The 13,189-nt window shown below is 39.8% G+C and overlaps 1 protein-coding gene across 2 annotated transcripts in view; it reads left to right on the forward strand.

The window, feature by feature from the left end:
• The window catches only part of znf704 (zinc finger protein 704), a 394,480-nt gene extending 383,544 nt beyond the window's left edge, over positions 1-10,936 (forward strand). For both annotated transcript variants that reach the window (XM_070890989.1, XM_070890995.1), the window contains one exon: positions 186-10,936. In XM_070890989.1, the coding sequence (XP_070747090.1) occupies positions 186-297 (112 nt within the window). In that variant the 3' untranslated portion in view covers positions 298-10,936. The remainder of the gene's footprint in view (positions 1-185) is intronic.
• The last annotated feature ends 2,253 nt before the right edge of the window (positions 10,937-13,189 follow it).

The raw sequence follows: 13,189 nt of genomic DNA on the forward strand, positions 1-13,189 counted from the left end.
ATTAAATTCCAGAATGTGAATTTTTGAAATGTGTGATTTCTGAGAGTGGAACTTGATTAGCCAGTCATTAATTACTGTGGTGGTCATTCATTCTCATGTTTTTCATTAGAAGAGATGTACTGAAGAGAGGCATACAATCCTCAGACCATCAAAATGTCCAATTTTGGTTTGTTTTTTTCACTCAGAAAAATTCGTGGCGAAGGAAAGAAATGCCGGAAAGTGTATGGTATGGAAAACCGAGACATGTGGTGTACTGCCTGCCGCTGGAAGAAAGCTTGCCAGAGGTTTATTGATTAGAGGCAAGTTGGGAAGGGCTTTTAAGAAGATTCTTTGGGCAGCTATTATGTACAGTTTTTGAAGCACTTAACTGTTTTTTAAATACATTTGTAACTGTAGCAACAACATTCATATCCAACAAGATGCACTTAAAAGAAGCCTGTGTGGAACTGAGCAGCAAACAGGTTATTCAGATGTCAATGATGAAAGATGTATTACATGGAAATCTCTTTCTGTGAGCAGCTGGAGTAGAGTGATGAAGAAATTCTGAAGCAAATGTTTCTGCATTGGTTTGAAGCATCGTCTGACTGGGAAATGAAGTATATTGTGTTACGATTTTGTATCTTGGTCATGGAGGTTTCTCAGGAAACCTGATGACTGTGAACACAGTGCCGACATAAGGAACTCTGTAATGAAACACTCATGTGGTTTATCTTTTTGGTGTGACTTCATTGTTCTTCTAAGCAGTATAAGCTATTTTTACTAATCATTTGCATTTAACTACAGCAAAATAGAGTACTGCATACTGTTGAAGATATTACAACGATATGTGTCTTATTTTCTCGGAGGTTGAGGGAGGTGGAAGATCAGGGTCACGTGAAATGGAGGGTGAAATTGTTTCTTTCCAGAGTTGTCATAAACTTCTACAAAAGCAAAATTGATTGTGCTGCAACATTGAGAAGACAGCACGGAACACCAGCCACGCGCAACAGGAACCTTTGTTTGTTTAACAAGTAATGAACAGCTACATAGCTTTGCATTACAAACTAGTGGACTCTTTAGGGATGTGCATTGAACTGGACCAATGAACAAGGACAGTGCAATTGAATTGATGCCAGTTTTGTTTAACATTAACACAGGGGTACGTTAAGGGCAGCAGGCTTTAAAAAAAAATGTCATTTTGTCTGCAGTTACCTACTAACTTGTAAACTAACTGAAAAGGACTGTTAATCAAAAACACATCCTTGGTGACCTGATGCTAGAAATGCTGTGTTGCTCAGCTGACAGGCTGTGCACTTAACGTGGGTGAGACAAAGGGGTAATTGTTCAACGTCACCACCTAGGTAGTAAATTGACAGAGTGGATTGCCTGCCCATTGTAGCATGCCTGAAATCAATGGGATGAAAATCAGGTAGATTCTACAACAGGCAGGCAAACTGCTCCATTAGATTACCACCCAGGCAGTGAAGGTGAAAATTACCCCTAAAGTGTCGGCATTTCCCTGGGATAGTAAGGCCAGTCAGAGAAGCGATGCCGCCCACCATTAGTATAGCAATTGTGTTAAAATGTTCACAGCTTCCACTCAAGCCATATGATATAATATTAACCTCTTAAAGAACAACTAAAAACAATCTCTGACTTTGTAGCAAACTGAAAGGTTACCAATTATTATTTACCACCTTTCATTATGTCCAGCTGAATAAAGCTGCCATTGCAGGAAACTGCATGCATTTCAACTGGTTTCTTCATAAACTGGGATAATACCATGAGCAGAATTCCCCAAATTGATCATTATACGAGATTATGTGAAAGGGCAAATCATACTACAGATGCAGCTATTCAGACAATTTTGATAGACTTGCGAATTGGGCAAATGGCTTTCAAATAGCATTCAGTAGTGATAAACCTAATGTAATGTGCATTGCTCCTAAAATATGAAACATAGTTATGCTTTAAATAAAAGCTTTGTAAAAAATAGTAGAAAAACGATTTAAGAATAATACCTGGCCAACGTTGAAACCATTGAGAGTTCATGTAAAACAGTATTTATTGAGGCAAATTAAAATGTGAATATAAAGTTGCAACAGTTAAGGAAGGTTATATTAATCTTTCATTAATTAGATCTCATTTAAATTATCTAATCCACGTACCTCCAGAAAAGGTGCAGAGAAGAGCAACAACGATGATTCCCAAACTGAGTCCTTGTATTCTACATAAAGGACAATGAAGGCCAGATTCTTCTCCCTTGAAGAAAACTGTTTACAAAAGGAATTTGCAGAAGAAAGTTGGAACCTTAAAAGGTTATTTAGCTTACCCCTATCATTGAGGCCCTCTTTCAGGACCTTCATTCATTTGTCCTTGCCACCAGTCCATTATTCTTTTCACCTTGTGAATCAGGAACTTGTCTGTTCTCTGAATGCTACACTTAGGTAACATTCATTGGGAGATTTTTCATTTTTGGCTGTGTTAGAAAACTGACATAACTGGATAAGCTGCCCGCTATACACCCCTCCGAATTTGATGTAATTGAAGTCAAGAATGCAGAAGCATGAGAGTTCATGAACACCACTCCATGGTGCAATGTGTTAGTGGTCCATAAAAATTCTTAATCAAGTTTGTCCCCCTTATGTCACAGATTACTACTGAAGTTGACTCAGAGTCCTGTAAATCAACTTTTTCAACAGATCTCTTACTAGCCTAACAAACAACTGTGACCACACTTCGTAACTTATTGACTGTGAAGCGCATGGGATATCCTAAGGATGTGATAGGAGTTACATATGAGCAGGTTTGTTCTTTCCTTCTAGCCATGCTAGTGCTCTCAATCATGCTATTCCTTCTAAATATTTTAGATCCCATTATCATATGAAACTTCTCAACTACTGGTTTTAACTGGGTCTCTTGTTAGGCCTGTATTGTTCACTTTCTCATTCCATACATGACATTGAAGCATCAGTACTTGTTCCTTGTATTAATAAGGAGATTTATTTTATTCTTTTAATGTTTCTTACCAGCACTGATTCATTTACTGATTTTTACACCTATAGTTCTCAAATGTTTCATTTTTTCATAAATATTTTTTGCCCTTATTCCCTAGTTAATGCTCTTCCTCTTTCCCTCCTAAACATTTTAAATTACACCACATCTGGCCCAGTTTTCTACCCTCGAACCTGTCTTTAAAAATAATTCAGATATTTCTCCATAACCTGTTCCAGTTTTTAACAAAATCCATTCATCATTCCTTACACAATGTCTTCAAACACAAGTTCAAGGCATATATCCTACTCAGCTTTACAGTATTGCTTGCCAGTACTAAAAGTACCCCAGACATCACTAATTTTACCTTGTACAGGTATTTAAAATTGTGAAGAGACTGAACACAATAGGGGCTAGTAAATTTTTGGTTCAGAAAGTGAGTAAGATTTGCAATTTTGGAAATTTCAATGAGACAGGCATAGTTTTCTATATTGATGGATTGCTGACATACAAAATGAAACCATTTCGGAGATCTAGATTATAGTGGAGTGAGTTAGAAGGCGTTGACTGGGTATTTTCTTGGAGCAGCTCCTGCTCCATTGCCGTAACTTCACCGTAACTGCATAACTGAACTGTTTACAAAGCAGTTCAGAGGAAATTCTCAGCCAGGTTACTTAGCTTTTCATTTATTCTTGTCATTGAGCGGTGATAATGTAGCTAATGTGTTGACATAGACAGAAAATCTTGTTGCAAGTATTTCATTCTCTCAGCAGGAATAATTTTTTAAATTATTTTTTTCATCTTCCAAATTTATTAATTTAATAAATAATAAAAGAAAAATCATTTAAAAATTCAATGCAGTCATAGGAATATTTGGAATATAAGACCATTTTTCAGTAACAAGGTACAATGGTGCTACCCAGGTTTTTAGCAGTTTGGGCTACATGCAGCTTTTGATGCGAGCAGCATTATTCAGCGGAACACAAACAAAAATGTGAAGTGGTTTTGGACCACACGCCATTACTAGGGTCTCTTGCCCTTTAACCACTATGTTTCTGTCAACAGCAGTGTCCTTTAAAAAATGTTTTGGAATAATAAAAAATGAGATTGTTCAAGAAATATATTTTGTAAAAAAAAAGTTATATATTACAAAATATGGATTTGGGGACTACGATCTCTTAAATTGAGGATTATGGCATTGTTTGTATATTACCTGGTGGAATCATTCATTCCTGAATATGCGTTTTATAGCCACCAGTGACAATTTCTGCAGACTTGTTTGCACTGCTAAACCAAATGTGACAATATTTCTGAATGATGCACTTAAGGACGTAAGAAAGTAGATAGCTCCTAAGTTCATGAAACATTCTGAGGTTTGGTGAACATTTTTTGGGAAAAAATAAATGTCAGGATGTTTGCCCATCCCTGCTTTTTCCTTTTATATATATATTTGTGTGTGTATATAAAATGCCTATTGTGAATGTATTGTGAACATGCCACGTGTTTTCCCTTGTGGTTGCCCCAGGGCTTTTTTTCCCCAAATTACAGAAATACTCTTATTCTCTATTGAGTCAGTAGTGCTGCTGCATCATATTTAGTCACATTGTGCTATTGTGCTGTGAGCTAGAAACCATCTAAAGTACAAGGTGCTATATTCTCCAGGGTATTAAAAACAACCGAAGCCATGCTTTTATTTCTCTTGTCTAGCAGATGTGTCAATAATTGTCTCCGAGCCAAAAAAACATTTTTACATAGGGGATGAAATTCGGTACAGCCTGGTTGGAAGCGGTAGCCGCTGTGAAGCGGGACTTCCTGTATTACATCCTCACTACCCAGTCTAATCACCCTCATAGTCCATACTATATCCACTAGTCATGTGCCAACATTTTCCTAGTCCTGTTCTATGCCCTTCCTACCCACAACAACAACTTATATTTATATGGTGCCTCTAACGTAGTAAAACATCCCAAAGCGCTTCACGGGAATGTTATTTAAAAAATTGACACCGAGCCACATAAGGAAATATTAGGGCAGATGACCAAAAGCTTGGTTAAAGAGGTTTTAAGGAGCAAATAGAACCGGAGAGGCTTCGGGAGGGAATTCAAGAGCTTAGGGCCTTGGCAGCTGAAGGAACTTCCGACCACCAATGGTGGAGCGATTGAAATTGGGGATGCTCAAGAGGCCAGAATTAGAGCAGCGCAGATATCTTGGAGGGTTGTGGGGCTGGAGGAAATTACAGAGATAGGGAGGGGCGAGGCCATGGAGGGATTTCAAACACCTTGCTCCTATTTCTATGTTACACCATTATTGTTTCTCTGAGTACATCACTAGATATTTTCTGCTGCTTATGCCACTAGGTATGCCAGCGACTCTGTTACAGCATTGTTATGTTGCCAAGAACAGTTTACTCTCAATGCCACTGACCTCTTCCTGCAGATTTATTTACTGCTAATCATTCTTACTTTTGAGATATACAGTAGAAAAAAAACTTATATCAGTGCAATTTTACACAATGTCCTAGCATTACAATCAGAGAGACTCTAAAAACTACCATGTCCATCTTAAATTAAATATAATTTTGAAAGTTTGAAATGGAATGCTAAGGGCTAGATTTTCACCGACTTTGCAATCGGGTTTTCGCTGCAAATTTGACACTCTGCGGCAAAAACCCGGTCGGCGGGATCTTCGGGCATCTTTTTGCGGCAGCACTTCTACGTACCGCCAGGGAGAGGTGCGCCGATGTGAAACGCCACAGATTGCATTACTGTCGTACATTTGGCACTCTCCGCCATGCTCAGAATAACATAAGAACATAAAAATTAGGAACAGGAGTAGGCCATCTAGCCCCTCGAGCCTTCTCCGCCATTCAACAAGATCATGGCTGATCTGGCCGTGGACTCAGCTCCACTTACCCACCCACTCCCCATAACCCTTAATTCCCTTATTGGTTAAAAATCTATCTATCTGTGACTTGAATATATTCAATGAGCTAGCCTCAACTGCTTCCTTGGGCAGAGAATTCCACAGATTCACAACCCTCTGGGAGAAGAAATTCCTTGTCAACTCGGTTTTAAATTGGCTCCCCCGTATTTTGAGGCTGTGCCCCCTAGTTCTAGTCTCCCCGACCAGTGGAAACAACTTTTCTGCCTCTATCTTGTCTATCCCTTTCAATATTTTAAATGTTTCTATAAGATCACCCCTCGTCCTTCTGAACTCCAACGAGTAAAGACCCAGTCTACTCAATCTATCATCATAAGGTAACCCCCTCATCTCCGGAATCAGCCTAGTGAATCGTCTCTGTACCCCCTCCAAAGCTAGTATATCCTTCCTTAAGAAAGGTGACCAAAACTGCACGCAGTACTCCAGGTGCGGCCTCACCAATACCCTATACAGTTGCAGCAGGACCTCCCTTGTACTCCATCCCTCTCGCAATGAAGGCCAACATTCCATTCGCCTTCCTGATTACCTGCTGCACCTGCAAACTAACTTTTTGGGATTCATGCACAAGGACCCCCAGGTCCCTCTGCACTGCAGCATGTTGTAATTTCTCCCCATTCAAATAATATTCCCTTTTACTGTTTTTTTTTCCAAGGTGGATGACCTCACATTTTCCAACATTGTATTCCATCTGCCAAACCTTAGCCCATTCGCTTAACCTATCTAAATCTCTTTGCAGCCTCTCTGTGTCCTCTACACAACCCGCTTTCCCACTAATCTTTGAGTCATCTGCAAATTTTGTTACACTACACTCCGTCCCCTCTTCCAGGTCATCTATGTATATTGTAAACAGTTGTGGTCCCAGCACCGATCCCTGTGGCACACCACTAACCATCGATTTCCAACCCGAAAAGGACCCATTTATCCCGACTCTCTGCTTTCTGTCAGCTAGCCAATTCTCTATCCATGCTAATACATTTCCTCTGACTCTGCGTACCTTTATCTTCTGCAGTAACCTTTTGTGTGGCACCTTATCGAATGCCTTTTGGAAATCTAAATACACTACATCCATCGGTACACCTCTATCCACCATGCTCGTTACATCCTCAAAGAATTCCAGTAAATTAGTTAAACATGATTTCCCCTTCATGAATCCATGTTGCGTCTGCTTGATTGCACTATTCCTATCTAGATGTCCCGCTATTTCTTCCTTAATGATAGCTTCAAGCATTTTCCCCACTACAGATGTTAAACTAACCGGCCTATAGTTACCTGCCTTTTGTCTGCCCCCTTTTTTAAACAGAGACGTTACATTAGCTGCTTTCCAATCCGCTGGTACCTCCCCAGAGTCCAGAGAATTTTGGTAGATTCTCACAAATGCATCTGCTATAACTTCGCCATCTCTTTTAATACCCTAGGTTGCATTTCATCAGGACCAGGGGACTTGTCTACCTTGAGTCCCATTAGCCTGTCCAGCACTACCCCCCTAGTGATTGTGATTATCTCAAGGTCCTCCCTTCCCACATTCCCGTGACCAGCAATTTTTGGCATGGTTTTTGTGTCTTCCACTGTGAAGACCGAAGCAAAATAATTGTTTAAGGTCTCAGCCATTTCCACATTTCCCATTATTAAATCCCCCTTCTCATCTTCTAAGGGACCAACATTTACTTAAGTCACTCTTTTCCGTTTTATATATCGGTAAAAGCTTTTACGATCTGTTTTTATGCTTTGCGCAAGTTTACTTTCGTAATCTTATCTTTCCTTTCTTTATTGCTTTCTTAGTCATTCTTTGCTGTCATTTAAAATTTTCCCAATCTTCTAGTTTCCCACTAACCTTGGCCACCTTATACGCATTGGTTTTTAATTTGATACTCTCCTTTATTTCCTTGGTTATCCACGGCTGGTTATCCCTTCTCTTACCGCCCTTCTTTTTCACTGGAATATATTTTTGTTGAGCACTATGAAAGAGCTCCTTAAAAGTCCTCCACTGTTCCTCAGTTGTGCCACCGTTTAGTCTGTGTTTCCAGTCTACTTAGCCAACTCTGCCCTCATCCCACTGTAGTCCCCTTTGTTTAAGCATAGTACGCTCGTTTGAGACACTACTTCCTCACCCTCAACCATACTGTGATCACTCATTCCTAGAGGATCTTTTACGAGGAGATCGTTTATTATTTCTGTCTCATTACACAGGACCAGATCTAAGATAGCTTGCTCCCTTGTAGGTTCTGTAACATACTGTTCGAAGAAACAATCCCGTATGCATTCTATGAATTCCTCCTCAAGGCTACCCCGTGCGATTTGGTTTGACCAATCGATATGTAGGTTAAAATCCCCCATGATTACTGCCGTTCCTTTTTCACATGCCTCCATTATTCCCTTGATTATTGCCCGCCCCACCGTGAAGTTATTATTTGGGGGCCTATAAACTACACCCACCAGCGACTTTTTCCCCTTACTATCTCTAATCTCCACCCACAATGATTCAACATTTTGTTCATTAGAGCCAATATCGTCTCTCACAACTGCCCTGATATCATCCTTTATTAACAGAGCTACCCCACCTCCTTTCCCTTATTGTCTATCTTTCCGAATTGTCAGATACCCTTGTATGTTTAATTCCCAGTCTTGGCCACCCTGCAACCACGTTTCTGTAATGGCCACCAAATCATACCCATTTGTAATGATGCACCGGGTCAAACCTGTCGGTGCAGCTCTGCCAGCAGCGGTAAGAATGAAGACCTGCAAAAGGTAAGTTAAAGTTTTTATTTTTAAATTATTTTTCAGCGATTTAGTAGGTAAGGGTTTTGTGAATGTTTTTTGCAATTTTTTTTCCCCTCCCAAGGCCTCTCCCGCAGCGCTACTGGCCCCTAAAGTTGCCGAAACTCGCGGTTTGTGCCGCGAATCCTCGTGCAATGCCGACTTTACCGATGCGCATACAGGACGAAATTTAGGCCTAAAAATGGTAGTACAGCGAAAACAGTAATTTTGGCATAAAACTACCGTTTTCACCGACAACAAAAAATCTAGCCCTAAAAGTTTACTGAATTTATCTGTATCTTAAAATTACTCCAAAGTAACTGAATTAAACCCAAATTCTATCTTTCTTGCCTGTACACTATGAAATTATGTTTTTATCCTGAAAAACAGTAAATGAATTTCAGTATGTATCTAGGGGTGGAGATTTGCCAACTTGACTCACTGCAGAATTATTTTGTATCTGTTAGACAAGACTTCTAATAGTCTGGCTGACAAGTGACTACAATGCATGTGCTCTGAAGAAATAAATATCGACAAATATCATCAGGTGATTCCCTGGTGCTGATAGACTCAGACTGCAGTCGCCATGGGCTGCACATGGCAAAATAGTTTTTAAAGATAAAGTGAACTATGTCAAATGCTATTCATAAACTTTTGTACAAGTGTTTTCCAAGTTAATGGGTTTTGTTTTCTACCAAAGGACATTGTCTTTGCTAATATGTAGACCAACATTACTTGCCAGAAAAGAGAATTAAAAAAACCCTCAGGATTGCTGTTTTCACAGGTTTGTTAAATGGCAGAGAATGTTGGACAGAAACCTTTTCAAGCAATAACCAATGTTCTTATGTTTGGAATAGTAAGACTTATCTCAGGAGAACAGGCGCAGTATCATTGTTATTTTAGGAGGTTTACACACCACAACTGCACACTGTATTTTGCAGTGAATAAATCCATCAACAAATTGAAATTTTTAATAATGTCCTCACACAAAACTGCAAAAAATGTTAGGAACAGATAAAGGCCATTGGGCCCAACAAGGCTACCGCCATTTTGGTTACCTTCAATTCAACCCTCTTGCCTTCTCATGCAATTCCTCTCTTGCCCATTTGCTTTAGTGGACTTCCTTGGTGACTTATTCCATATGTTGAATATCCTTTGTGAAATAGTTCAACCTTAGTTCCTTATTTACATATATTTCTTTTAAATTATGTTCTTTAGTTTTTGAACCCTTCACCAATTGAAGCATCCTTTATGGCCAAAGGAAAGACCAAAGATGTAACAGGAATGTACAGCTGTAGCATGTGCAAAAATCTCCTTTTAAAATGATTGACTGAATGTAAAAAAAACTGTAAGCTATGCATCTTGTAATTTTGTCTGTGACACTCCAGTCTGATTATACAAATGATGAGCAAAACATCTGTACAAATCTGCCTGATTGCCAAACATATCTGTAACCATGGTATCTGCTTAAGGTGCAAACTTTATCAGGTTTTAAACAATACTCTCTTAACTGCAATGTTGTCTCTTTTGGAAAAAGAATGGTAGAGCAGTGTTATAAAAAGGCAGTTATAAAAAGCATTGTGTCGCTCTTAAACAATCAGTGGTGTGGTTAACCTGAGGCCGGTGGCTATATTCTCTTTTCTCTCAATAAAGGACATCTGCAGCTTTAATTTATTTGGCAGCACATTCTGAGCAGCTAGTTCACAGGTTCAGGATAGTTGCTTTTTAAAAAAAAATGATAAACCAGACAATAATGCAGTAATTTACCTTTCTCAATAAAACAAAATCGCTGAGCATATTAAAAAGTTATAGATATTAACTTCCCAAACCTTTTTGAAGGCGTCTCAATCCCACACTCACAAGAGCAGGTAACTCCCTCAACAAATATTCTAAATTAGAATCCCTGGAGGAACAATACATACTAACTGCAGCATATTTCAGACATTGGCCTTTCTTTAGTTGGTAGTTGATACTATCTGAATAACATTGATATAAATTCATGCACAGTACACTAAATATTTCTGCAACCATAAATTTTTCTTTAGCACTTTACATCTACAAGTCTCTTCATTTCTCTATCTGTGGTTAATAGAACTGTGTTCACCTTCATACTACCATACCAAATAGCTTTTAACAAGCAAACTAAGTTTATATACAAGGGAAAAGCAAAATACTGCAGATGCTGGAAATCTGAAACATAAACACAAAATGCTGGAAATACTCAGCAGGTCAGGCAGCATCTGTGGAGAAACAGAGTTAATGTTTCAAGTCAGTGACCTTTTGTCAGCAGGTCAGCGACCTGAAACGTTAGCTCTGTTTCTCTCTCAACAGATGCTGCCTGACCTGCTGAGTAATTCCAGCATTTTCTGTTTATTTTTATACATAAGGGCTAATCCAAAGGGGTAACTGCCCCAAGTTTTTGGTGAAATAACAAGTGATATTTGCATCAGCTCTAAGGAAGTGGCAGCATGTGGGGCCTTCTCCCCGAATTTCCTGGACAATTTGAGAAAGTAGCCACAGGGGAAGGAGTCCTCGCTAGAAGTCGGGCGGAAAAATTAGAGGATATCAATCCATGTTAATGTGACTAGTCAAGGGTACCATAATAATCATCATCATCATAGGCAGTCCCTCGGAATCGAGGAAGACTTGCTTCCACTCTTAACATGAGTTCTTAGGTGGCTGTACAGTCCAATACAAAAACCACAGTCTCTGTCACAGGTGGGACAAATAGTCGTTGAGGGAAGGGGTGGGTAGGACTGGTTTGCCGCATGCTCTTTTCGCTACCTGCACTTGATTTCTGCATGCTCTCAGCGACGAGACTCGATGAGCTCAGCGCCCTCCCGGATGCACTTCCTTCACTTAGGGCGGTCTTTGGCCAGGAACTCCCAGGTGTCAGTAGGGATATCGCACTTTATCAGGGAGGCTTTGAGGGTGTCCTTGTAACGTTTCCGCTGCCCATCTTTGACTTGTTTGACATGAAGGAGTTCCAAGTAGAGCGCTTGCTTTGGAAGTCTTGTGTCTGGCGTGCGAACAATTTGGCCTGCCCAGCAGAGCTGATCAAGTGTGGTCAGTGCTTCAATACTGGGGATGTTGGCCTGGACGAGGACGCTAACGTTGGTACGTCTGTCCTCCCAGGGAATTTGTAGGATCTTGCGGAGACATCGTTGGTGGTATTTTTCCAGCGACATGAGTTATCTACTGTACATAGTCCATGTCTCTGAGCCATACAGGAGGGCGGGTATTACTTAGCCCTGTAGATCATGAGCTTGGTGACAGTTTTTAGGTCCTGGTCTTCAAACACTCTTTTCCTCAGGCAGCCGAAGGCTGCACTGGCGCACTGGAGGCGGTGTTGGATCTTGTCGTCAATGCCTGCTCTTGTTGATAGGAGGCTCCCGAGATAAGGGAAGTGGTCCACGTTGTCCAAGGCCACACCGTAATAAAAGGCCTGGGTGGCTACGTAGCTAAATGTTGCGCTGAGCCATACAGATCAGGAAGATTTCAAGTTCAACCACAGGTCAGTACTAACTCAGCAAGGCTAGTGATGAATGTGTAATGGTTTCAGTATACCTGAGCAAAAGAAAGGAAAAATTGGCCACGGCTCTTAGTCTTAAGCACTATCCAGGTTTTGGCACACCTCTTGAATAAAATGAATATTTGGTTGTTACTCATTGGTTATCCTCAATATCAGTTGAGTGGTTCATCCTAGTTTCCAAACTAATGCTTTGCATTGTAAAATAAAAAGTCTTTATGTCTCCAATCTAGTGGTAGGTGTCCTTAAAAGCAACCATCTGTTTTGATTATGTTGTACCATCAAAGTTTACTGGAAAATAAAAATATGGTGGGTTCCAAAAACCCTTTGTGGCAGGAACATGTGGGAACTCAGTAGGATTCTACTGTATTGTTTCTTTCATCAGCTCCCATTATTCATCTTTTCCCACTTCCTTTTTTCCACGACAATAACTAAACTGAAAGGAGATATCTAGTAGGAGCTAAATGAAAACTCTTTTTCAAGTGCAGCCCTTTTGAGGCATTTTTTGAATATCAGGCCTTCATCTCTGGTACCCACCTCAGTTATAACCAAAATAAGTCCGCCATCTTAGTTGTTTTAATTCTGTCCGAGAAACCCAGCACTGAAAGAATGAATGTACAATTGAAATATTACCTGTCAATTTTATTACCTGTATACAATATAATAAAGTATTGAAAGTATTAGAAAAAAACACCTTCTAAAAAAAGACCACTGATAAAGGTTTCACCTTAACATTAGCATTCCGAGACTGAAGATAGCAACTCCTGTTTTTCCCTGACTATAAAGTTAGAAGCTTACAACGTTCTAAGTAATATTCATGTTGATTGTTAAATGATAAGGGAAAATTTATGTTATTAACAGACTGTACATATTACAGACGTTAACTGTTTGATGTGATGCTTTGTTTTACCATTGTCAGTTTCCATGTACCGTGGAGACACTGTGCTGTCAGTGTCTGTGTCAGACTAACTGTACATTCCAGTGGGATTTTAA

This window comes from Pristiophorus japonicus, chromosome 1 (genome assembly GCF_044704955.1).
Source record: "Pristiophorus japonicus isolate sPriJap1 chromosome 1, sPriJap1.hap1, whole genome shotgun sequence".
Lineage (NCBI taxonomy): Eukaryota > Metazoa > Chordata > Chondrichthyes > Pristiophoridae > Pristiophorus > Pristiophorus japonicus.